The sequence below is a fragment of the Phyllostomus discolor genome, chromosome 2, assembly GCF_004126475.2.
Source record: "Phyllostomus discolor isolate MPI-MPIP mPhyDis1 chromosome 2, mPhyDis1.pri.v3, whole genome shotgun sequence".
Taxonomy (NCBI): Eukaryota; Metazoa; Chordata; class Mammalia; order Chiroptera; family Phyllostomidae; genus Phyllostomus; species Phyllostomus discolor.
Window position 1 is genome coordinate 173,208,017 of NC_040904.2, and position 26,994 is coordinate 173,235,010.

A 26,994-nucleotide genomic window follows, 5' to 3' on the forward strand; every position below is an offset into this window, starting at 1 on the left:
AACACACATCTGTTCATGTTTCAAGTTATAAATATCATTCCTCAAAGAAGATATCCTCAATCCCCCAAATAAAAGCCACCCTCACCTCATTCCCATTATTTCCTCAAACAACACCTAAAACTTTTTCCTAGGAAGCTAACGAAGTAACTGTCAATTTTTTTTAGCTCATTTTCACCTAAAATAAACCACTTCCCATGGTTCACTAACTTAGCTACACATTTGTTTCCCAAGAGCTCTTTCCAAATTAAGGGTAAAAAAACTATCCTCATTTAAATCAAAGTGCTGACACATTACTTTCTGATTTGGTAAAGGGAAGGGAATCACGTGCACACATGCGTGCACGCAGAAACACTCATGCACATAGAAATCACTGGATTTACATGCCTTTTTATGAAAGTGCCCCTTCACACTCTAACTCCCAGAGCATGAAACAATAAAGGTATAAAAATTCATTACCTTGTACATGCAAACTGTCTGGAAAATCTTTTTCTAGTGTTAAAACCCACAAATAACAAGAAAACAATATTTGTAAAAATTAACCATCTTCACTTACTTTCCTTAACGTGGCCTATTCTCCAGAAAGTAAACAATAACATGTTACTACAGGATTTTTTTCAGAGTTAAAAGGCTTATGGAGCATGTTTCCTACAGACCTGAGGTCCGGGCTTTTATTAAATAAAAAATTTCATCTATTCTTCTAAGTAGTTTATATTACAAAGCCACCCCCATATCAAGAATTAATATGAATATGGTAAAAGATGATAAGCAAGCACAGGTTGTGATCATTCTAAAAGGTGAAGTTTTGTCAGCTGCTACTGGTTAAATAACTGACAAAGATTAGAAGCTAAATCCCTAGTGCGATGCAAACAAATATTACTGACACGTGCAGTGCTAACCTCTTAGCAAAAAGTCACAAGACTACAGATTGGGGTGGAGATTTCTTTAGCTAAAAAATATCATATGGAAAACCATCAGGAACATACTCTCAAAGCAGAAAACTCTCTTCACGTGAAACCTGGAATTGGATTTAAAATTTTTCCTTCAACCAAATAGTCAAGTCTCTTTTGTACAGCTTGCACTTAAAACCTCTGTTTTTAGCTGGTTAGACATTTCTAGTACACTATGAATCCTTGGATTTAACAACTGGACCCTAGAAGAATCAACTGGATAGAGGATAGCGGACACCAGATTAATGTTCATAAAGCATAAAATTGGCTTTCAGAACGATAGAACATTCAGAACTAAGAATGAACCTATCTTTTCATTTCGTGGGTGGTTTCCTTTGCTATGTAAAACTTTTTAGGTTGATGTAATCTCATTTGTTTATTTTTCTTTTGTTTCCTTTGATCGAGGAGGTACAATCAGATAAAATATTGCTATAGGAAATGTCTGAGATCTTACTGCCTTTATTTTCTCTAGGACTTTAACGTCTTTAATTCATTTTGAGTTTATTCTTATGTGGGGTGTAAAGAAGTGGTCTAGTTTCATTTCTTTGCATTTATCTGTCCAGTTTTCCCAACACCATTTATTGAACAGACCAGCTTTACCCCATTGTATGACTTTGCCTCATTTGTCAAATATTAATTTACCATAAAGGTGTGGGTTCATTTCTGGGCTCTCTATTCTGCTCCATTGATCTTTGTCTGCTTTTATGCCAGTAACAATGGGAGAATGTATTTGCCAATGATGCAACTGATAACGGTAATATCCAAAATTTATAAAGAACTCAACACCAAAAAGCCCCAAACAATCCAATTAAAAAATGGACAAAAGACCTGAATAGAGACTTCTCCAAAAAAACATACAGATGGCCAGTAGACATATGAAAGGATGTTCAATGTCACTAATGATCAGAGAGATGCAAATTAAAACCATGACTTACTACCTCACACTCATCAGAATGGCCATAATAAACAAATCAACAAACAGCAAGTACTGGCAAGGTTGTGGATAAAAGGGGACCCAGTACACTGTTGGTGGGAATGCAGACTGGTGCAGTCACTGTGGAACACAGTATGGGGAACACTGAGGAACACAGTTTCCTCAAAGAGCTAAAAATGAAACTGCCTTATGACTGGCTCAGCAACCCCACTTCTGGGATATATCCAAAGAAACCCAAAACACTGAGACAAAAGTATATATCCACCTTATGTTCATTGCAGAGCTATTTACAACAGCCAAGAATTAAAAGCAACCCAAGTTCCCACCAGTAGATGAGTGGATAAAAAGCTGTGGTACATTCACACAGGGGAACACTACACAGTGGTAAAAAGAAAGAACTCTCACCATTTGCTAAAGCATGATTGGATCTAGAGGATATTATGCTAAATAAGACAGTCAGAGAAAGACAATACAATATGATTTCACTTATAGGAGAAATCTAATGAAAAAAATTAACAAACAAAATAGAAACAGACTCATAGATACAGAGAACAGACTGACAACTGAGGACTCAGGGTAAAACAGGTGAGAGAATTAAGCAAAACAAAACAACAAAAAAACTCATAGACATGAACAGTATGGTGATTACCAGGGAGAAAGGGGGTGGGGGCAGGTAAAAGAGTGTAAATGGGAGCTAAATAGTGATGGAGACTTGACTTTGAGAGGTGAACACACAATACAGTATACAGATGATGAATTATAGAATCGTACACTTAAAACCCATATGATTTTACTAACCAGTGTAACCCTAATAAATTTAATAATATTTTTTTAAAAGAACAAACTTATCTATAACTTGCTCCACAATATTTTGTAATCCCTAAACAATAAAGTCATTACAAACTCTAAATGCTACAGGAAAGACAATGATCACTGTGTTTCCTTGATTTTTTGGTAAGCAATAAATTGGGCTGCTACTATAATTAACTTGAACTTTACTTCTTGGTTTAAAGAGCTGGCATCATCACCTCCACAGGTCTCCATTATAAGTCTGTCCATGGTTATTACTGCTCCAAATAAAATGACCCACATTTCCTCCTTGGGCATAAACAAGTTGATTATGATAAAATTGACCCTTATAAAGTTTAAATTGTTATTCACGGTATCCTTTAATTGCACCAATATATTTCATATAGCTTCTAGCATAGGGCTTACCCAATAAGGAGGTCATAAATATTAGAGCTATTATTGGCCTTTAAAATAATCAGTGTTCACAATATTATCATGAAAGTAAACAGCCATTTGGTACATAATTTATATATATGTTGAGATACATTTTATGAGTTCTCTCTGTATCAGACACATGTGTACAAATTACAGTTCAATAATTTATTCAATAACACATGATTCTGCATTATAAAATGTTTAATTATGTAAAATATTGCTAGAGTATTCAGCATTCCTTTTTACTTTTATTTGGAAATCATTTTTCAATCATTTGCTTATGTAACAATCATCAGCCAAGCAATTCTTTTAGCTCTAAGACACAGTCTCAACATGTGTATGCCTGGGAATTTACTTTTATCTTAGAGCTGACTTAGTATGCCTCAGTGACCTAATTCTGAACCAGTAGGATCTGACATTACTAGATTTCTAACGTGGACCAAAGAAAAATTATGCCTCTCTAAAAGGAGATATGCATTATAAAGTTCTGGCATATAAAAAGAAATCTCCTCTAAGTAAAAGCTCAGGTAAGGAAAAAAAGAAAATTTTTCTTTGATCATTCTTATCTGTTGGGAAGAATTATGCTTCTGAAAAAATGACACCCACACATTCAGTAAGGTGAAAGGGTTTGTAATAGTATATCTAGGCCAAAAGTATTTGTTTGGGGATCATATTAATTTTTTTGATGCTGTAACAAAGAATTGGGAAGGGATACACACACAACATAAGACTAGCCCTACAAAAACAGTATCATTAAAAATTGTATGCCAAGGTGATCAAGTGTGCTAATGTCAAAAGAAATACAACATTGCTTCTTCTAGAAAAAAAACTGAGTAAGGTAGGAAGGGTATAATCACTTCGTGATAGATAATACGTTTAAAAGAAACTTAAGAAAGTTTTTTTCATCCATATTTATTTATTTTAAATAGTACATATTTACTGCATACCTCACATATGCGAGGTATAAAGTTGTTTAACTTTATTTTTAAATTACAGTTCACATTCAATATTATTTTATAGTAAAAGCATAGTTTTAAGAGCAATGCTATCTCTGCTTTATTTTTATAACCTTGTAGGTATTAATTCACTCATCAAACAACTGTGTGTCAGGCAGTGCAGAAAAGGGATTGTAGGATTGCTGTGTTCACCATGGTATAAACAGATACTTCCCAAAAAGGATATTGAAATGGCCAGTAAACACATAAACTTGTTGAACTTCATTAGACATCAAGGAATTATGCATACACCACTGTACTAGACTTAAATTTTCAAAAACAGACACTACCACATCTTTGCAAGTATGTAGGGTAATTGAAACTCTGACCCTGCTGGTAAGGATGTAAACTGCTACCACTATTTAACAAATCTGTTTGGCAGTAATCACTGAAGCTGAACATACACAAATGCACACATCTTCTGAATCTACAATATACAAATGTATTCCTATGGGTGAGAGAGAGAGACAGAGACAGAGACAGAGACACAGAGAGAGACACAGAGAGACAAGAATGCCTGCATATACTCACCAAGGGATGCATACAAGAATTTTCAGAGCACTATTATTGCACTAATGTGACTTAGCTGTGGCACTTATGGTAAAATTAACAACTAAAATGTGATATAGTCATATAGTCACACAGCTATAAGAATGGACAAACTACAGTCAGATGCAACAACATTAGTAAATTTTTACCAATAAAATGTTAAATAAAAGAAGCCATATTCTGAAGAAAACTTACTATGTGAATTCTATTTAAACAAAATTTAAATACAGGTAAAACTTGACTGAAGTTAGTGGTGGACAGAAGAACACAGGAGACTCCTAGGTGCTTATAATGTCCTGTTCTTGATCTGAAGGTTGGCTACATGGGTGACGTTATGATCATTCATTGCACTAGACACTTAGGATTTGTGACTCTTCTGTAACAATTTACTTAAATACAAGCAGCAAGCACCACTCTTGATTTAAGGTGAGTATATTTTGAAAGTGAAGACAAGGGGAAATACTCAGGACAAGTGTGATGAAGGAAGTAACAGAAGTGTCACTACCTTCCAGCAGTTTTCTATTGCATTTGCTACAGGCCCCTGTTACTGCGCATGTGGATAGATGTGGCACTCACCAGTATCTCAAGTCTCCCTATCTCAAGTTCCTTCATTTGTCAACCTATTTACATATCCCATTTTTATTGTTCTTTTAATCACTGTATTGCCCATGTCATTCCCCTGCTGAAAAATGATCGCTGTTCCCTCATTGCCTATACTATAAAAACCTAACTCCTTACCCAAATGTAAAATGCCTTCCATGAACTTCATGAAAATCTGACTCTACCTGCTCATGCACTGTCTACCGTGAATGACCTATATATAAGTCAACAATAGGTAGTATCAGGTGATGGTTGAGGGCATAGACCCAAGGACTTTCAACATCATTAGTCATCAGGGAAATGCAACTCAAAACCACAATGAGACATCATCTTACACCTATTAGAGTGACTGTCACCAAAAAAATGAGAGAAAAAATCTTGGTGAGGATGTGGAGGAAAGGGAACCCTTGTGCACTCTTCGTGGGACTATAAATTGGTGCAGCCACTGTGGAAAACAATATGGATGTTCCTCAAAAAATTAAAAATGAGTTACATATCCAGCAACCCACTGCTGGGTATGTATCCAAAGAAATGAAAAACAGTAAATCGATGGGATATCTGAACTCCCATGTTCACTGTAGCACTATCCCAATAGCTAAGATATGGAAACGATGTAAGTGTCTAGGAGTGAATGACTGGATAAGGGAGACATGGCACATAGATATACAATGGAGTACTAACCAGCCATGAAAAGGAAAATCCTGCCATTTGGGACAACACGGATGAACCTTGAGAGCATTATACTACTAAATGAAATAAGCCAGAGAAAGACAAATAGGGCATGGTATTACTTATATAAGGAACAAAGACAAGCCAGTTTCATAGAAACAGAAGTTAAATTCATTGTCTCCTTTACTTAAATGTGGTATGTGGGTAGAATATCAGATTACTGAATTTTACATGAAATACATTAAAACTTATTTTAATGTAATATATATTTTCTAGCTATTCAGTGCTGGGTTTTATCCTAATTATATTATAAAAAACAACTATTTCCCTAAAAAGTGAACAGCACAGTCAATTGTTTATTTAATCTTATGTATTGGAGATTTATTCCTATACATTTACAGCAATATAGAATTGTTAAACCATGTAATGAATAATGTCTATTATTTGGAGCATTTTTTTATTTGAAGATATTATTGAATCACCCAAGATGCTGATTACAAAAGAAGTGATAAGCTCCTTTTTTTAAGAAAGATTTTATTTATTTATTTTTAGAGACAGGGGAAAGGAAGGAGAGAGGGAAAGAAACATCTACGATCCGTTGCCTCTTGCACACCCCCACTGGGGACCCGTCTGCAGCCCAGGCATGTGCCCTGACCTGTAATCGGACCGGTGACCTTTAGCTTTGTGGGATGATGGTCGACCAGTTGAGTCAAACTGGTCAGGGTGATAAGCTTCTTCTCAAGAACACTATTAACCACTAAAAAGAGGGAAACTGAAAGGCACTGTCCACAGAGCCACTGGACTGTGATGTGACCACAATAATCCACAGGGTGTGATGATCAGGCACCAAATCCACCCACATTTCAGCTGCCCTTTCCAGCTTTGTGATGCTTTCACAGGAAGTGGAAAAACAATATTTTAGAAAATCATGGAGAAGTTTCTATTCCTGTCTGTAGTATCCAACTGTAATCTACTAGAAATGTAATAGCCTGTATTCTACCGAAGGACAACTTTCTTAAATTTGCCATAAAGAGCTCCTAGCAACAAACTTTATGATTTTCTTCCTTAAACTTCTCAAAAAGTCCCTCAGCTGGGGCTACTGTTAATTATTCCAAGCAGCTCTCATCATGAGAACTTCAAAGGGTTTCCCCGACCACTCCTTAGTGCTCTAGGAAGCTTCTAACTCTGTCTCTTCACCAAACCACTTACAAAACTTGGAACCATTGAAAACATCTTTTATCTCTTCCGCTCCTCTGTGGTGGATCATGTTTTTGTTCAATTCCACGTTCAGTCCAGTGCCATTTTCTTCAAATCTGCTGTGCAGGCCAGCATGTGATTTCAGTCAGCTTTACAAGTGTTCAAATTCAATAGCAAAAAAATATGCTTCAGGGTGAAGGCAGACACACACATCTTCAGATCCAACTGCAATTTGCATAAACATAATTTGAAACATTGTATTGTAGATATGAGTTCCTTCTTATTTAAAACTAGAAGAAATAGTGTAGAGATGTACAATGCTTCAACCTATTACCACTAGACTGTACAGATTTTGAAACTGAAACAGTAAGTTTATCCTTGTGATGAGGATGCAAAGCAAAAGAATAGGATGTAACAGGGATAGGCTTCAAGGACTGCCCCCCCTGGCACCTCAAAAACTCTTTCATTAACACCATAATGCCCAAAATTCTGAGCTCAAGGTCTATGCATTCACTTACTCCACCAGAGAAAATGAACAGAATGACTGTAGTTTGCCAGACACAACGGCTAAAATCAGGAAGGTGCTGGAGCTATTAAGTTCAATGTAATTCTAAACCACTTTTAAGAAACCTATACATTTGTGGGGGAAGAAGAACATCATAGCATAGATACACAATACAGCATATGAAAAGTACAGTGAAAGTGGGAGGTATAAAAATCTACTGGCAACAGAGATAAGAGAATAGTTCCCCTTGGTAGATCTGAAGGGCATTGGAGAATGGAGGATTTTTGAGGATACTCAGAAACTTGCCAGTTCAAGAACAGATGTGGGCGTGAGAGTAGAGTCAGAACACAAGGTAAAAAGAAAAGAAGCAATAAAGGCAGAGGGGCATGAAGATAAGACGGGGGAGGAGTTTCATGTTACCACAGTCCGGAGTCTGAAAGGGAAAATTGAAAAAAAAAAAAAGAAAAGAAAAGAACAATGGTTTTTGAAGGTCCATTTTTGCTTCTTTAATACATTTAGATTTTATCCTGTTGACAATGTAATGTTAGTGGAGGACCTTAAGCCAAATAAATAAATAAATAAATAAATAAATAAATAAAAGACAACCCTGACAGTAGGAGGCAAGTCGAGTTGCAAATGCTTGAGGCTGGGTGAGGGCAAAGTACTCCAGAAGCAACTGTGCTGTTCAAGGGGAACATGATAAGAGCCTGGGAATCATTAAGGCACTATCTGTAGTTAAGGTTCAGAGAACCCAGAGTGCAAACTTATTCAAATATCTATTTGTATGTGACCTTAAAGACATTTTTTCCTAAAAACAAATGCTGCAGAGAATTAAGAAAATGAGGTAGTAAGACAAGACACACTGCCTATTTTGAAATTTTCCTGAACATCAGCCCTGAAGCTCATTTTAAAATAAATCTCAACAATGTTAATAGGGAGATTCTACTTCAAGATGTCAATGTAAGAAAACCCCAAACTTGCCTCCTATAACAGACACACCAAATCTACATTTACATATGAAATAATTTCCTCTGGAAAAAAAATATTAAGAATGGTGGAAGGACCCCTTCACATCAGGAAAATGAAAGGATGAAAGAGGAAGCACAGAGAAATGGGTAGGAAAAGCCAAGACACAGTTTTTGCCATAAACCCCATCCCTAGCACAGGGACTCACCATCAAACACTCAAATCCGAGACCTTCTCCCTGAGTGGCGAAGGGTTTGTTCTTTACCTTGGGCAGCCTCCTGAGAGACCAGCCCCTACAACATCTGGCTTTGAAGACAGACATGGATCACACTTGTGAAACCGGAAGGGCTCTGCAAACTGAGAAACAGCTCCTAAAGGCCTCAAGTGCAGACTGGCCCACCCAGGTCCTCGCACAGAAGCAGTCCTGTGAAAAGTGCCTGGACTTGGAGTGAAAGAGACACACTTGCTAATTTTAAAGGGTTGGTCTGGAAGGCAGGGCCTGTTGGGGTACTGTGCAGGGACAGAGGCTAATGGTGCCATCCTCCTGCTCTTTCTCTGTGCCTCGCTAGAATGGGTAGGCACTGCCTGTGTTATTTCTGGAGGTGCCGTCGTTATGCTTCAGCAGGTGGATGCCATCCTCCGTGCTCTCCCTCTGCCTGTAGTAGCTGGTGAACCCCATCTTTCTCTTTTTTCTTTTTCTTTATTCTTTTAACTTTCTTTTTCTTCCCCCCGCCCCAGAGGGTGACATCTTTGCACTCTCCCTCTGCCTCACTCCAAAGCACCAGTATCTTCTGGAGGGGAATGTTTACACACATCTGGTGCCCTGATTTTACATCTGGTGACTCGATTTTTGGAACTGCTCTGCAGGATACGCCCCTCGATTGCTCGGCTCTGGAGGCCAGGCAGGCTTGCGTTCCTGGGTCCCACGGGACTGTAACAATCCAAAAGATAGTTCTTAGTGGACAGCCACCCCCAGGGTACTGCACAGAGAGCAGACTGAAACACAACTGTAGTCTTTCTGAGAAAGAAGTCTGGCTGCTTGTCCAGGAGTTTCGGCCTCAGGGGCAGGGAGCCTTCTGGTTTGGCACACTTCTAGAAGCCTCTGGAAGGGCTCTCAGGGAACAGAGGCCAGGGGATATGATCTTAGCACTTTTCCTTGGCCTCACTCCAGCTCTCTGGTATCTTCCAGAAAGGAGCTTATACCCTTGCCTGGTGTCCTGCCTTTTGTGGCTACTGCCAAAGGACTCTTCTCCATTGCCTGGTTCCAATGGCCTGAGAGGCTTCTGCTCCAGGTTCCACAAAACTGTAATTCATGGAGAAAGATTTCTTAAACGGCCATCATGCCCAGGGCACAGAAGAGGCAACACACCCAGGGATTCAATCTTCCTGTGAAAGAAACCTATTAGCTTATGATCCTAGCTACAGCTTGCAGGAAAGGCTTCTAATTCTCATAAATACACATCTAAGGGTTGATGGTAAACATTTCCTGAGACATTGGAGGGCAGGCACCGTCTTCTGTTTCTCCCTCTGAGTGCTCCAGAGCACAGCATCTCTCAGAATGGAATATATCTGTGTTGGTACCCCAGTTTTTACATCTGGTGCCCTAGTTTTGGTGGCTGCTGTTCATGGGATGCCCCTGGTCACCAGGGGACTTGTGTGCCTAGGTCCCATGGGATTGTAACAATTGGAGCGACAGTTCTAGGCAGGCTACCATCTCCAGGGCACCACACAGAGGGCCGTCTGAAATATGCCCCAACCTTTCTATGAAAGAGGCACTACTTGCTGGTCCTGAAGTTTCAGTCTTTCGGGAGGCTTCAGGTTTGGGATACATCTAGAGGCTAAGGAAGCCCAAGTGTCCACCAGTAGATGAGTAGATAAAGCAACTATGGGACACTTACACAATAGAACACTGCTCAGATGTAAAAAGGAAGAAAATTTTACCCTTTGTGACAGTGCGGATGGACCTGGGGAACATTATGCTAAGTGAAATAAACCAGTCAGAGAAAAGACAAATGATTTTACCATATGATTTTACTAATACATAGAATCTAATGAACAAATTGAACTAACGAGCAAAATGGGGAAGACTCATACATAGATGCTGAGCAGGACGACAGCTAAGGAGGGGGAGGTTAGTAGGGGGGAGGGTTGAGCAGAAAGGAAAAAGGACTCATAGACATGGGCAATAGTGTGGTGATTGCTGTGGGGTGAGGGGATAAGGGGACTAAATGGTAATGGGAAAAACATACAATAAAGATTAAATTTTAGAAATAGAAGCTAAGGGAGTGCTCTCAGGGAACACAGGCCAGAGATTCGTTCTTTGTGCTCTCCATCTGCCTCATTGCGGCTCCTCAGTGTCTCCCAAAAAGGAATTTAGACCCTCACCTGAAGTTCACAACTGCGACCAGGGAAAACCTCTAGACTGCCTGGCTCTGGTGGTCAGTGGGACTTATACATGCTGTCCCGCAGAACTGTATATGTTTGCATACCTTAAAGGCTGCTACCTGAGCATCTGGCTTCCAATCAGCCTGAATCTAGGTACTGACTGAGATACTGAGATTCCATTCCAGGCTTTGAGATACTCAAAGGTCTTGGCACACCCTTGTATTAAAAATAAAATAGGCTGCTTGGACAGTCACAAATATTTCAGAGACAACCAAGAGCTTGGGCAGGGCTGTATGACAAATTTTATCTCATACACTAGGCCAGCCCTTCAAGACTGGCAAAGGGGCTATTTCATCTAAAGCACAGAAACAAACACAGAAAGTTGAGCAAATAAATAAATAAATAGATAGATAAATAAATAAATAAATAAATACTTTGTTACCAAAAAAAGCAAGATAATATTTCTTTTAAAAAACCACAATGAAATAGAGACATGTCCTGGCTACGTAGCTCAGTTGCTTAGAGCAAGGTTGTGGTTTCAACCTTTGGTCAGGACACATACAAAAATCAGCCAATGAATGCACAAATAAATGGAACGTAATAATGCACAAATATGGAATATAATAAACTGAACTGAAAAAATACTCCAGGGGTTTCAACAGCAGATTAGATGAAGCACAAGAAAGGACTAGTTAACTTGTAGATATGGCAGAAGAAGTCAGCCAGACTAGCCAAAAAGAAAAAAAAAAAAGCAAAGAAAGAAAAAGAAAAAATAAGTGAAGATATAATGGGACTTATGAGAAAATATCATGCAAACTAAGATTTGCATTATAAAAGTCTCAGAAAGAAAACAGAAAATGGCAGGAAGTTTATTTGAAGAAACAATGGTGAAAACTTTCCTAACCCAGGGAGAAAAACAAACACTCAGATCCATGAAGCCCAGAAAATTTCAAAAAAGACGGCACCAAAGAGACCTACACCAAGACGAATTATAATTACAATGTCAAAAGTTAAGACAAGGGGAGAATTTCAAAAGCAGAGAGAAAAACAACTGTTTATATATTAGGGGATCTCGATAAGACCATGGGTCGATTTTTTAGCAAAAACTTGGCAGCCCATAGGGAGTGGCATGATATATCCAATATGCTAAAAGGGAAAAAAAAACTTCCAACCAAGAATCTTCTACCTGGCAAAATTATCATTCAGAATTGGAGAAACAGAATTTTCCAGACAAGAGTTCATTGCTACTATATCAGTCATACAAGAAATGTTTAAGGGGCTTCTTTGAGTGAAAAAGAAAGGACACTAATTAGTAATAAGGAAACATATAAAAGTATAAATCTCACTGGTAAGAAAAATATATAGTAAAGGATAATCACTTATAAAACTAGTATAAAGGTCTAAAGGCAAATGTAGTACAAATAATTGTACCTACAATAATTAGTTAAGTGATAGAAACATAAGATGTAAAATGTGACATCAAAAACATAAATTATAGTGTGGGGGAGAGTAAAAATGTAGAGCTTTAGAATATGTTCAGCCTGAAATTGTTATAAATTTAAAACAACTGTTGTACGTAAGCCTCTTGGTAACCACAAAGCAAAATCTATAGTAGATACACAAAAGATAATGAGAAAGGAATCTAAACATACCACTAAATAAAGTCATCAAGCCAGAATGGAAGAGACTAGGAAAAGAAGAAAGAAGCAGACAAATTACAAAACAGCCAGGAAACAATTTTAAAAAATGACAATAAGTACATGCATACTTATCAATAATTACTTTAAAAGTAAAAACACTAAATTCTCTACCCAAAGAACATAAAGTGGCTGAACAGATTATAAAATTAAAACAAGACCCATTTACATACTGCCCACAAAAGACTCACTTCAGACATAAGGCCACACACAGACTGAAAATGAAGGGATGGAAAAAAATATTCCATGCAAATTTAAACCATAAGAAAGCTGGGCCAATACGTAATGATAAAGTGGTCAATCTTACAAGAAGATATAACATTTGTAGATACCTGTGCATCCAACATAAGTGCACCTGAATATATAAAGCAAATATTCACAGACATAAAAGGAGAAATAGATAGCAATAAAATAATAGTAGGGGTCCTAGTACCCCACTTTCATAAATGGATAGATCATCCAGACAGAAAATCAATAAGGAAACATCAGCCTTAAACAACAAATTAGTCTAGATGGACTTAACAGCTATATGCAGAACATTCCATCCAAAGGCGACACAATACAAGAGGGACTGCATAAAACCAAAAGCTTCTGCACAGCAAGGAAACCGTCAACAAAATTTATAGGTAGAAAATATTTTCAAGCCATATATCTGATTAGTGGCTAATATTCACAACACAAAATCATACAATTCAATAGCAAAAAAAGCCGACTATCCAACTAAGAAATGGGCAGAGGATCTGAATATATTTTTTCTAAAAAAGATGGCCAATAGGTGAAAAGCTCAAAATCACTATTAGGGAAATGCAGATCAAAACCACAGTGAGATATCTTTTCATACCTGTTAAAATGGCAATTATGAAAAAAGTCAAGAGATAACAAATGCCGGAGAGGATGTGGAGAAAAGGGAACACCCGTGAATTCTTGGTTAGAATATAAACTGGTGCAGTCACTACTGGTGCAGTCACAGAAAACCATATGGAGGTTCCTCTAAAAATTAAAATAGAACTACCACATTATCTAGTGATTCCACTTCTGGTTATTTATCCAAAGAAAACAAAAATACTAACTCAAAAAGATATATGCACTCCTCTGTTCACTGCTGCATTATTTATAACAGGCAAGACATGGAAATAACCCAAATGTGCATCAACAGATGATCAAAGAAAATGTATTATATATACACAATGGAATATAATTCAGCCATAAAAAAGAATGAAATCTTGGCATATGCAACAACATGAATGGACCTTGAGGGCACTGTGTTAAGTGAAACAAGTCTGACAAGAAAGAAAATACTGTATTTTCTCACTTACATGTGGAACCCAACAAAATAAAACAAACAAACAATGAAAAAAAGCTCATAGATACAGCAAACAGATTGGTGGTTGGCAGAGGCAGAGTTGGTGGCATGAGAGAACTGAGTGAAGGGGGTCAAAAGGTGCAAACTTCCGGCATAAAAAATCATGAGTGTGATGTACAGCATAGTGGCTATAGTTGGTAACACCATACCATTTATTTGAAAGTTGCTCAGAGAGTAGACCTTAAAACTTCTAACCATGGGAAAATAAATTCTGTAAAAATAGACTTACTGTGGTGATGCGGTCATTTGACAATATATACAAATACCAAATCATTATGTTGTACACCTGAAACTAATATAATGCTGTATGTCACCTCTACCTAAATAAAATGTGGCATAAATAAAATAAAATAATGTTATAAGTATTCCGATGTGATTCTGTAGCACAGAACAATGAGGAGAGCAGGAACTACAGTCAGACCTCTGATGGGAGCACCACGCTCAGTTACGCAGTGTGTAAGCTGCACAGTCAGATGTGTGGCCCTGTTGCCTTTCTCAGAAGCTTAGCACTCAAAAAAACTCCCCAAAACTTTAAGTTCCTCTCTCATAAATTTAAAGTAGATGAAACAGTGCTTAACACAATAAAATCAATGGTGTGAATACCTTTCCAGCCTTTCTTGTAAGCTAAAATAAAACTGTATTTATTAACAATGGAAACTCAGTGGAGTGGCAGAACACTATGATCATCAAGTTAGAAAATCCAGGAACTAGCTATTGTTGTCCATGTAGTTACAGGCAAAGCAAACAAACAAACAAAAATCCCCCCAAAAGAGAAGTTGTAAAAACTTTGTGAGATAACTCGCTACATTGATAACTCGATACTCAAGGCCAAGACCCAAGTTCAAAGTCTGTGCCTCTTCCTGAAACTATGATGCTGTCTTATATCTACAGATTCTATTTTACAAATTAACCACTGTCATAATTTCTCAAAAAGAATTGAACTACTACTTGGAGAACAGGAAAGCTAGATTAAACCTGTAGTGTCATTCCACTAAGACAACATGGCGATGCCTATTTGTTTGAAGCAACTGAAGGAGTAGCTTCATACAATAGCCTGCCTTGCCTCATACAGGCAGAAAACAGGACCTCTACTCTACAAGTCACTTGAGGGCAGGCAACAGGTTTTATTGCTCCTTCCTAGCACACAGTATGCCATCTGGCACCTACAGGAAATTAGTAAATACTTGTTGAGCAACAGAATTAAATCATGAGTGTATAATTATAAAATTTTCTCCTACAGCCCTTTTTGCATCCAACTGTACATATGAATATGTGAACATTGTGCAACTTAAAGCTTCCTACAGTTGTTCATCCAAACTGTGGTGTCCATGGAAATGGGAATCACTGAAGGCTGGGAGAGTGTGACCTGGGTTCTCCAAGGAAGGAAAATACCCAGTCCTTTATGGTCTCAGTGCTCTGGAGAACAAGCTACTTGCATAGGCTGCGGGAGACACACCAGGCTCCCAGTGGTGGGTTCCAAGAGCCTGCCCTGTGCCTGGCACTTTGCATACACAGTAACTCTGAACACCATAGAAACTGAGGCACTGCTGGCTTGCGGAAGGCCAAGCAGTCTCAAGAGGCAGGAGATGAATTGCAACCAGATCTCCTCAATTTCAGTATTCATGCTCTTTCCACTATACCACAGTAACTGTCAAAGGACATTAAATACGCGATTATATAATGATAACTATATCATGATGTTAAAACTACATTCAATTTAAGTAACATTTAACCATGATTACAAACCTCATTACAACATGATTCTTTACTTGCATTAACACGATTACTTTTAGTTCTTTCTTAATTCTTTTAATCGGTCAATGTGTTTGAACACTTAAAACACAATTTTAAAATGTAAAATGATTTTTTTTGAAGAGTTCAGTGATGTGTTTGAATTAATAGCAATTTGTCAAAAATCGAATGGCCCACCAGCCTTACAAGTGATCTACAAAACTTGTAAATGCTTTTTACACATACACAAATTAGCAGGGCTGCTCTGTGAGGTAATAAGGGCCCGTGTGCCATTAGGCACATGCAGACATAGCACATTGTCGATCTGTTTCAACAGCATTCCTGAATGTTCAGCTTCCATCTGTATTTAAATTTCCGGCGTTAAAACAGCTGTAATGGAACTGTGCAGAGCCTTAGGCAAATAAACTGGATAACCAGCAAAGATTCTTACTATAGCAATGCAGGGAGTAATGGCATAAAAGGTGGAAGGTAGAAGCTTCCAGAAAAAAAAAGTGTAGCAGTCTGAAATAGTTAAGAAATTCTTGCTGAGACATTACATTTGTAAAGTTCTTCCTGCTACTACTTAACTCAGCACTTTCTGGAAAGTGCTGCCCTGACACTGTTCAATGTGGGAACTATTTCTAAAATAAATGAAAAGGCCTTGTGTCCTACATTTCACCATGATTTCAAGCTAAATAAACAGAAGGGATTTTAATATATACACTAATAAAAAGTCTGCTTTCTGCTCTAAACTATTCTTCTCATAAACTGCATGGACCCCCACCCTCACTCCCTGGTCTCCAGAGGCTGAGAGAAGTGTGGACTCGCCTGCCACACAGCCTTGGCGGGGAGCTGGGGGAGGGGTAAGGAGACAACTGTGTGAACCAAGATCTGTAAACGACTATCCACCCTCCTATTCACTTTCCCACTCTGGGGTCTTGATTGCAGAGCCTGCTATCAGCATCACAGAAAGGATAGCAGAGGAAGAGTTGCTGACAGCAGCAGTGAACCTGGATTCTCCACTCCCTGCCCTCAGGCATCTAACACGATGATAACCACACTACTGGTATCCACCTCTTAGATAACTGTGTCTGATAGTATCAAGGATCTTCTGTGGTTCTTTTGAGTCTGGGAGGGGTAAAAACAGCTTTTATTTGGATGTACACTCTGGTGAATTCCTGCTCTAAGTAAACTTCTATGACGTTTCAAAAAGCCTTGAAAAATATCTTCTGCCTGTTCAGTCTCCAGTGATACTTCAGCATCTAATAGCATAACTCCAATATCACAAATGATTTCTTATCTGAACCCCCCCACACACAACTATTTTAATGAATGCAGATGTTTAAATACCTAGAAAGTGATAAACACGGTTTCTAATGGAACTGACTCCAAGACTGAATTTGCTTTGTATTATGTGAGAAATATGACAGAGAATACCTCATGACTATGATTTTTTTCTGTTATAATTCTTGCATTTATTTGATCAGTTTCAGTGGAAAGCAGCATGCTTCAAATACTATTTTGGGAGCTGTTAGCTTTTGTTAAACTTTGGCAAAATTCTATCTAGTATTTTTATGAGAATTAGTAAATCTCTTTAATTAATAGAACCAAATCTTTAAAGCATGTCTATTTTCTCCTTCAACTGAATGATTTAAGAAAATTTTTCATTTGATAAGAACAATTCAGAACCTGTGGTAATGTGTGCTGCGAGCAATTAACTTGCCAAAATATTTTTAGCATATCATGATTGTAATAAAAATAAACTGCCTAACAGTTTCTTTATTTCAGTCATATATTACTGAATTCAAAGCACTTAGTAATGTGTGAGACTGTGGCAGGTAGGTCGTATGAGTCCTTTCATAATACATGAACTGTTGGTGCACTTTATGCTGCTAACAAATTCATTCGTTGCACCAGGTTTAAATCAGCACGGTTTTAAATGCGAATGAGTTCAGTAAACAAATCATTGAGCACAAAAAATGGGAAAGAAATTATTTTAAAACTCTCTTTCTTCTTCTGTGTATTTTAAATTAATTAATATATTTCTTATTAGTTTCCTATTACTATAAAACACGCAAAGTTGACTGGCATTGCAGCAGCAGATGAGGTACAATGACTGGCAAGCATCAAATATTCCTAACTTTAATTGGTATATATGGATCTTTTACAACTGTATGCTATTTGTTTAAATATATGTATTAAATAAAGTCACACAAGTATCTATTTACTTTAAAAAGCTGATGGCGCCCTGGCTGGTATGGCTCAGTGGATTGAGTGCTGCTGGCCTCAACCAAAAGGTCACTGGTTCGATTCCCAGTCAGGGCACATGCCTGGGTTGCAGGCCAGGTCCCCAGTTGGGGGCGTGTGAGAGGCACAATGGATTGATGCTTCCCTCACACATCAATGTTTCTCTCCCTCTTTTTCTCCCTCCCTTCTCCTCTCTCTGAAAATAAATTTTTAAAAATTAAAAAAAAAAACTAATGGCATCACTGAATGACTATGTGAGATTTAGTTCTAATAATCTTCCTTCTAAAATATTTCATGCTATTTAACAGACAACATTTCAGAAATATACATATCTAACTTATTTCTTAACTGCAAATGTGGTCACATGAATCTATTAGAGAACCATAACAAAAATATGCATATTACCAGTGTACCCTGGCATAAAATATACATGATAAGTTCTACCAATGAAGCAAATTTGAAGCTCTCATTATTATCTGCTAATATACGCACATCAATGTGACATAATACTACTGTAACAACTAGTCATAAATCATAATTTAGGTTTTCATGGTTGATATCCTTGATTATTATCTTATATGATAAGTAAACTTATTTTGGCATATATAGTAATAGCATTAAAGAGATATCTAGATGCACTTCATTTATCAACCATATTCTTTATAACATTACCTCCTTACATTAATAAAACCAATAAATTTTTAACAAAACTACTATGTCACAATACAAAAGACAAATTATTCCTCCTCTTTTTTAATGCAACATTAATAAAGCATATATAACATTGTTACCTAGCTAAAATAAATTGTTTTCTAAATCCCTAGTATGTGTTTCTGCTGTGTGTGTGTGTGTGTGTGTGTATACTAATTGTATTCAGTTCCAACGGCCCCTCTAATAGTATCAAATGCAGGCAGTTAAATGGAAATTTAAATCCAGTTAAATGGAAAAACCAAAAGGATTTAGAGAAAAGGCTGGAAAAAAAGACAATTTTTTGCTATGTGGCCCTTTTACTTATACTGCACAAAGACAAGGAGAAACAGAAAAATCCTAACTTTAGAAACTGCGATATAAATGTGCCACCAGGCAAATTGTGCAGACAACCTGGACAGCGCGGGTGAAAGCAGGCCTGTCTGCTCTTGGCTGCACAACTGGAAGGGGAGAATCGTGCCACAAGAGGCCTCTGCAGATAAAAAACACACCTTTCCAGCCAAGGCATCTCTTTTCTCTTCCTCAAAGTGCCCATTCAGCTAATTTATAAATTAGCTGAGTTAAAATGTTATGAGTTCTCTTCTTCCAGAACAGAAAACTATTGACTCTTCTATACTGTTTACCCCATCCTAGGCTGAATGATTTAAAATTCAACTTTTTTAAAATAAACAAATAATGAGTGAAGATCTAAAACTTTATTCAGAGTTTAATAAAGAAAAACATCAGGAAAGTTTATATAAACATTCAAAAAGATAACACTACTAATTATAGAATCTAGAATGAATAGCATTTTCCAAAAAGTCCAGTGAAGTCAAACACACCTTACAACTTTCAAATACGTTGGAGATAACTCCATTGACACAAATGCCCTAATCATTTACAGTAGCACCCAATAATACTATCTCAGTCAGTTAAAATTTCAAAACACTGATGTGGTGAATGGCAGTGACCCCAAATTCTATTATCATAGCCTAAATTTCACTAACTTGAAAGTATTAACTTTGCCAATACCAAATACAACAATATACTTACAATGCACCCTAGAGAAAAATGAAGAGTTCTCACCAGGTTTTTAGAATAAGAAAAGAAAAAGCTGCTTCCTTTTATTCATGTAAAAAAGACGTAAAGAAGACAACCATATTGAACTAAAAACTAGTAAAAGAAATGTTATTAATAACTTCAAACTCCAATATCAAGTTTAAAAATAGTAATATTTCCTTATCAAAAATGTCCTTCAGCAGAGATTTATTATCCCCTTTTTGAACTGTTATAAAAATTAACCCCTTAATTATCACACAACTACCTTCACAGTTAATGGGGAGAGACAATTACTAAAACAGAGATATTCATGAATACATTTAGAAACTTTGGGTGAGTTATTATCTTATTCCAATATGTAATAATTGATATAGGTGAGATATATACCATATGCTCTAGCTAGATATGCATGCTAATAAGTACCGCACCCAGATAAACCAACAAGTTTAGACATTTAAAATGTCCAAATGTTTCTTCCATGAATCATCTTTGTGTTTTAGTATTGTCTTACCTCAATGATTTTGTCATGAATCTCCAGGCCATCTGCTCTGTCTGCAGGTCCATTTTCCAAAATTTTTGAAACATAAATTCCTTCTGTTGATATTTCTTCCTAGTTATTTTATTTGAAAACATAACCATTAGTAGGAAGAAAGATATAAACAAAATTTTAAGCTGGATCAAGGACAATTTAGTAAACGTCACACTGTCAATCCTCCTTAACATGAAACTATCTTTTTCACTTGAGGATTTGACATTGAATTTTAACTTAACACCAGTCATTAATCAAGATGGCAGCTCTAAAGAACAAGTGCAGCATCCCTGACCAGCTTACCTATTTACCTTATGTTTCTGTGTATACATAAGAAGCTATGGGGAAAAGGCATGTATGCTTTATAAAATGTCTCACTTCTATAGAGAGGTCCAATTAAAAAGGGATATAAGTTAAAGAAAACAAAAAGGATATCCAGCCTCACTATATAATTGGTTTGAGATGTGATCATAGTTTTGAAAATATAACCTATCTTCATGATGTGACAGATTTGGAAATACAGCTCTGTTCTCTGTCACAGGGAAGACAGGGAGCTTGCTCAAGTGTGAAATCCCAAAAGATCAACTCTAAACCGCAAGAGAACCTACTCAAAGCTAATCTTTACACATTTCCAGGTGTAATGAGCCTGATGATTAGTTAAACCTCAAACACATAGCCAATATGGTAAAAGCAGACATTTTAGCCAGTCTCAGGAAACCAATTACATTAAAAAACTTATTTAGAAAAAATGCTCAGTGTCCTATAATAATACGTCGTATAATTTTAAATGTCATTTTACCTCATAGCAGTTTAAATAAAATTATTTCTCCTTAATTAGCCTTCCTTAACACGCATTTTAAGAGGCTCTAAAAAATGGCCAATGTCATCTAAATGTCAAACACCTAACTGGCATTTATCACAATATTCCTTAGGGGGGAGTGAAACAAAAATGATATGGTGAAAAAGACATCCATATTTTCTGCAATAAGTGGAGGCTGTTCTAGAAACAGAAGCCAAGCAGTCATTAGTTGCTAGGTTTTTGAAATACTAAACACAGAGGAAATATGTCATTGCCATCCTGACCTAAACAGAGCATATGGCCAGCAACTCGAAGACAACATCTGCAATGCAGGATGCAAAAATTTCATGGCAGTTTACTGGGAAAATTAAAGAATACGATTCTTTTTAAAACTTCACCACTTTTTTCTAGTTATGGTGAAGATTAAGTTGGTGTAGCATTTAAAGGATATAATAGCACTTTGCAACTACAGTATACAGTATAAGTTTATAACCCATGCATTTCATTAACAATTGGCATCAATGTAGAAAGTATTATTCATTTGATTAAATAAAAGATTTGGTTTGGGGAGCCAAAAATATTTTAAATTTACTCTTGTCCTTCAACATGGCATTTCCTAGGTAGTTGTGAAAACAATAACTCTTTATTTCAAAACTTATTTAACTCTTCCTTTATTCATTCAACATATATTATATACTGCCTGGTCTATATAAGTATCTGAAAACTGACCAATTTAACATAATAAATAGGTGGTACAGCAAGCAATACAATTGCCTAATATTAGTAAATAGAAATTGCCCATACACATTATTGTGAAATAGGTTTGTTTAACAAATTTGCCAATGGGGCTATACAATGTACATTAAACACGATGCATACTTTTTTTTCATTAGCAAAGGGAAACAAGATTTTTAGCTGTTGTTTTCTTTTGTTTGTTTCAAATATATATATATATATATATATATGTACTGGAATATTTGCATTAAGGAATCTATTTGATCACAAGCATGATTTTAAAGATCAAATCACTTGTTTTTCTTACTCAAAATCTACAAATGAAAGCTAAGTCTTCTATTATTTTATAAGCCAAGAGTGAGCTATATGTTAATAGGTGGGTTACCTGATTTGGTCGACCTCCTATAATATTAAATCCCAGAGTGTCATTTTCTCTCTCTAATACAATGGTGAATGGCTTATATTCTCCATCCTGGAAGAAAGGGGATAAAATAACAAGCTAAGTAAAAATATTAAAAAAATAAATGCTAGAGTAATGTTTTTCCTGCAAATAAATCAACATTTGAAAAGAGGAAATCCTTAAAATTAAGAATGGTTGAATTTGAGAGGTTACTTTCTTCCTAAACTAACTTTGAAAGTTATGTATTTGAAGGGAACAACCATGCATGTGAGAAAAATAACTATTTTCTACTGAATGGTATTGCATTTTTATGCATGCAGCTTTTATACTAATGTGTTCATCATCTAATTCTGACTTCACTGTAATTTAAAACAGATTTCTGGTTTAGCTCTGTAGCTATTCTTATTCTTTCCCCTTATTACAGAGGAGTAAAATAAATTGTGAAAGAATCTGAGAATTATTTTATGTAACAATTTCACTTCAGAAGGTCTTAAGGAATAGTGAACTATTTATACATTTGGTTCAACTGTACTATTTGGGTTAATATTGTAATGCAGGATCTGACTGATTACAGTTATCCTAATTGTAAATATTCTTATCTGGTTTTGCATAACTCTTGGAAGATTTTTAAAAAACAGGATCTTTGCCAAGTAAAGTAGTATTTCTCTCCCAATGGCCAAATCAGAGTTAAAAACATAGGCATTTACCTACAACCTGTTTATTAGTAAAGACCAATTTTAAAACAAGATGAAATAGTGCCAAACTAGACGGGTTTTATTTTTGACTATGGATATTATTAACTATCCTAGGATATTATATATTTGGTAATTACTTCCGAATGATAAAAATCTCAGGAGCATCATTACCACTGCTACCATCATCACCACCTTTTTCCCAGGAGCTTTTCCCCAGCAGTGCACACAGCGGCCCCTACTGGTCGTGTGAAAACATTTCTGAGGAGCACAGAGAAGCTTTCTGATAATTAAGTCTGCAAATCACGGGCGGGCAGTTTTTCCTCACTTCTCAGAACAATAACTTGACTTGTTGAATGACTTCTCTCATATAATTCTAGCTGTTGCTCTTTTCCATCAGCCACTGCTTCCCTAAGAACCTGAAACCTGAACTGGCACTACAGAGAGTTATTTCTGTGCTTCTCTCTTGGTTCTTCGAATTTTGTAACTTTACCTGTATAAAATAGGGATAGAGAGAGAACCATAGCATCCAGTCTTTTAACAAGCAGTGTGCTTCGGTGTATCAGAGTAGGTACATTCTAGCCTCTGGCGTTTCGATTTTCAAGGCCAGAAGCGTCTTAATCCCATGCCTGAGTTGGAGGCAGTCCCAAACGGGAATCATTCTGGGTTGCTCCTCCCCAGGACGCTGAAGAATGAAAACAGCTCCTTGAATGGAGTGCAAGTTCTGCTAAATCCCTGCTCACCATGGCAGCGACCAACAATGTCAAACACTGTGCAGAAGTCCTCCAGAAGAGAAGTAGCAGCATTATAAACAAGCCTCTTCACGAGGGGTGCTGCAAAGAGACTTGTTTATTCGGTCTAGAAGCGGGCAGTCCACGAGCACTGTTCGCTGTTCGGGGCCAGCAGCTTCGACCAAGAAGGGAAACAGCCGCTGCGCCGGGGCTGCTCTGACCGCAGATGGCTGTGGCTGCTGTCAGACCTGGTTCCCCAAGTCACACATGCACACTTCACCAGTAATGAAACACGAAGGCAGGTAAGGGCTATTTAGGGAAGGTCAGGGTGATGAAAATAACTGCAGATCCAAAAATATCTTTTAACTCTAGTTCCCCACATCTCTGATAATCCCTGCACTGAGCAGAAGGTGGTTGACATGGGCGGTCTAACAGGGGAAACTAAGTCATTCAGAGCCAAAGGTGTAGGTCTGACCAGGCCACCGGGATGCTGGTGCAGCAAAGAGGGGAGGCAAGGTCGGAGAGGTCCCTGATTCCTGACTTATCTTTCTCTCCCTTCAGGTATGGGCCAAGGTACAAAACACAGGTAGGCAGGAGATTGAAAGACGGGCAGCAAGTTTCTGGGTGAGAAAATGAGTTTCCTTAATTCATCCTTCTTCGTGGAAAAGTTGGAATTGGAACTGTTTAACTCTGGACGATCCTAATATAAGCGGAGAGGGAGCAATCCTCGTTAACTGCATACTAAAACATTCGAAAGAGAAATGATAGTACAGTAAGGTCAGGACGGGTGGGTGCTTTCTACTGCATGATAAGGAAGGGTCTATCACCTTCAACGAGAATCCTGAAGTTCCTCTTTCCACCCCAATCGATCCTTTTCCGAGTGCCCTACCCCTCTGCGCTTACCCGGCCGTGGCCGCCGTTCAGGTCCCTGGCGAAGTTGCGGACGTGAGCCATGTACTGGGTGAACTTCTCCTGGTACCTGCGGGCAGTGAGCTGCACCTCGCCCTGCAGCGCCTTCTCGCGCCGCCTCCAGGAGAGGACTCGAGGCCCGAGCCCCTGCCCGCTCCCGCAGCTGCCGCTCGGCAGCCCCCCGCGCGCGCTCCCGGCCCGGGCAGCCCTGGGCGCCGAGCCGAAGCCCCCCCGCGCGGGCACGTCCTTGCTTCCGCAGCCCCAGCGGCTGTGGCGGGAAGGGCCGAAGTGCTCGACGTGCGCTGGCAGCTCGTGCAGCGGGATGGAGCGGCCGCAGCCGCGGTAGTCACACCGGATGCGCAGCTTGTGGATGAGGCTGCGCAGAGGCAGCACCCGGTACAGCTCGCCGGGCGCCAAGGGCTGGCACTGCAGCGGGCACAGGCGCCACCGCGCTGCCCAGGGCAGCAGGCAGCCGGCGCAGAAGACGTGCCCGCAAGGCGTGCACAGGGGCTCCTCCAGCACCTGGCCGCACAGCTTGCACTCGAAATCTGGGTCCACGGCTTCTGCGAAGAGCTCCAGGGCAAAGCCCATGGCCAGGATGAGGAGAACGAGCAAGAGAAGGCGGAGTCCACTTTCTCCGATCCCCCTCGTCTCCTAGGAATACCCCTTGGACAGCGCTCCTTTGGCGGCCCTGACTGCTGCGAGGGGAGGAGGTGAAGGGTGGGGGGCTGTAGTCTGAGTTTGGCTGGAAGTTTTCGGGCTCCAGCTAAGTCCCTTGGTCCCGCCGTATTGACTCTAATAGACGCCACCTCAAGTGACGCCTCCCCCGATTCGCTGCTGTGCAATTTATAGCCTTTCAAATTTTGTCCGCGGAGAACTGAGGCCAGCTTACAATAACCTTTAAGAAAACCATGCTGCTTAAGTGAACTTGAAGCAATCTTCATGCTTGAGCTGGGTAACGGGCTCAGCGCAGACGATGAGAAATAACTTTTAATCCCACCTGAACATAAACTCCAGGAAAGCAGAATCTTTGTCCATGAGGTTTGTCATTGAATCCTCATCGCTCCTCATCAAGTCGCTCTTCAATAAATACGTTTTAATTAGATGCACTCTCGTTCATTCAAATCAGCCAATTACAAGATCACCAACTCTGTGTCTGCCACCTTAGGAAAATCATTATGAGGTATCTACAGAGCCAGCCTTCTCAAATCGCGGTCCAAAAATCAGGTGAGCGTATCCAGGAGGGATGATGACTGATAGCAACGATGGGGGAAAGGCCAGGTGCTCGCCTTAGGAAAACTCTCTGTTAGGGAGAAGTCGAACCGCTGTTCAAGGCCTCAAACCGTGGGAGGCGGCTGGGATTCTGTTACTGAGCAGTCTGACTCCAGGTTCAGTCACCCAACTACCCAATCTTCTACTTCCACAGGCATTCACCATTGGGAAGGGAATGTGATCATTTGGGCACCTGGAAAGGAGAATTAAAGGGAAGGATTATTTTTAAAAATCAGTGAAATAACAAATAAAATCTTAATAGTTGCTTCCCTCTATTTACTCTGAATACACAGTTTAGGTCCAAACTGCCTCCTCTCCCTGTTTGAGCCTTCAAACTGTGTAGCATGCCAGGCCTTACTGAAAACATGCAGCAAGGGGTGCCTACAAACCTTCCTTCCCCAGCCAGCTTCCTTCACCATCTTCTGAAACTTAGGAATGCAAAGCAACCCTAACACCTGGATACACACCACTTCCTGCCTTATCCTCAAGCTACTTCCACATGCTTAGGATGGGCTTCCTAAATTAATCATTGATGATTCCTCACTGCCAGCTGAGTGTTGTTCCCAGAAAGCCGTGTACTCTCTTGTAGGACTAGAAGCTATGTTTGAAACACATGAACAAGGCTCCAGTCTTTATCCGTGGAGCTAAGAGAAGAGTTAGCAATGGCTAATAATAGAGGCTAACAAGAACCTTCTGAGCCTTCTTTGTGTTTGAAAGATGAGGTTTTATTGGAGTAGTTCAATAGCAGTGGGGATCCTGGAATGGCTTGCCAGATATTTGATATGCTTTTAAACTTGTTTCAAAATAAGATGCTGTATTCCATGTTTTATTCATATAGATATGCGACAGAGTAGCATTTGCCACAATGCTCTAAATTTCCCCCTTTCCTTTGGCATTTCGCCAAGTAAACAAACAATAAACTTCCAAATCAATAAGAAATCACTTAACACTAACAGCATGAACATATTCTTGTAAATTATATAGACCATAAAAAAGGAGAAGGTTATAGAATGTATTCAAATAATCTGGGCCAGAGGATTCTATTTCATCTTTTTTGTTGTTGCTATAGGAAAACCTATGATAGCTGTGACTTTAGAGCTAGGGCTTGACAATAAACACAATGGCAGTGAAAACATTTTTTTTAAAGAGAGAGAGAAGAGATGATATCGGAA

The 26,994-nt window shown here is 38.4% G+C and overlaps 1 protein-coding gene across 1 annotated transcript in view; it reads right to left on the reverse strand.

Annotated features, from left to right (window-relative positions):
* Positions 1 to 25,576, reverse strand: part of PDZRN4 (PDZ domain containing ring finger 4) — a 322,138-nt gene extending 296,562 nt beyond the window's left edge. The window contains exons 1-3 of the mRNA XM_028533071.2: positions 24,545 to 25,576; positions 22,204 to 22,290; positions 20,267 to 20,365 (exon numbers count right to left, since the gene is read on the reverse strand). Coding sequence (XP_028388872.1) covers positions 20,267 to 20,365; positions 22,204 to 22,290; positions 24,545 to 25,141 — 783 coding nt within the window. The 5' untranslated portion in view covers positions 25,142 to 25,576. The remainder of the gene's footprint in view (positions 1 to 20,266; positions 20,366 to 22,203; positions 22,291 to 24,544) is intronic.
* Between the last annotated feature and the right edge of the window lie 1,418 nt (positions 25,577 to 26,994).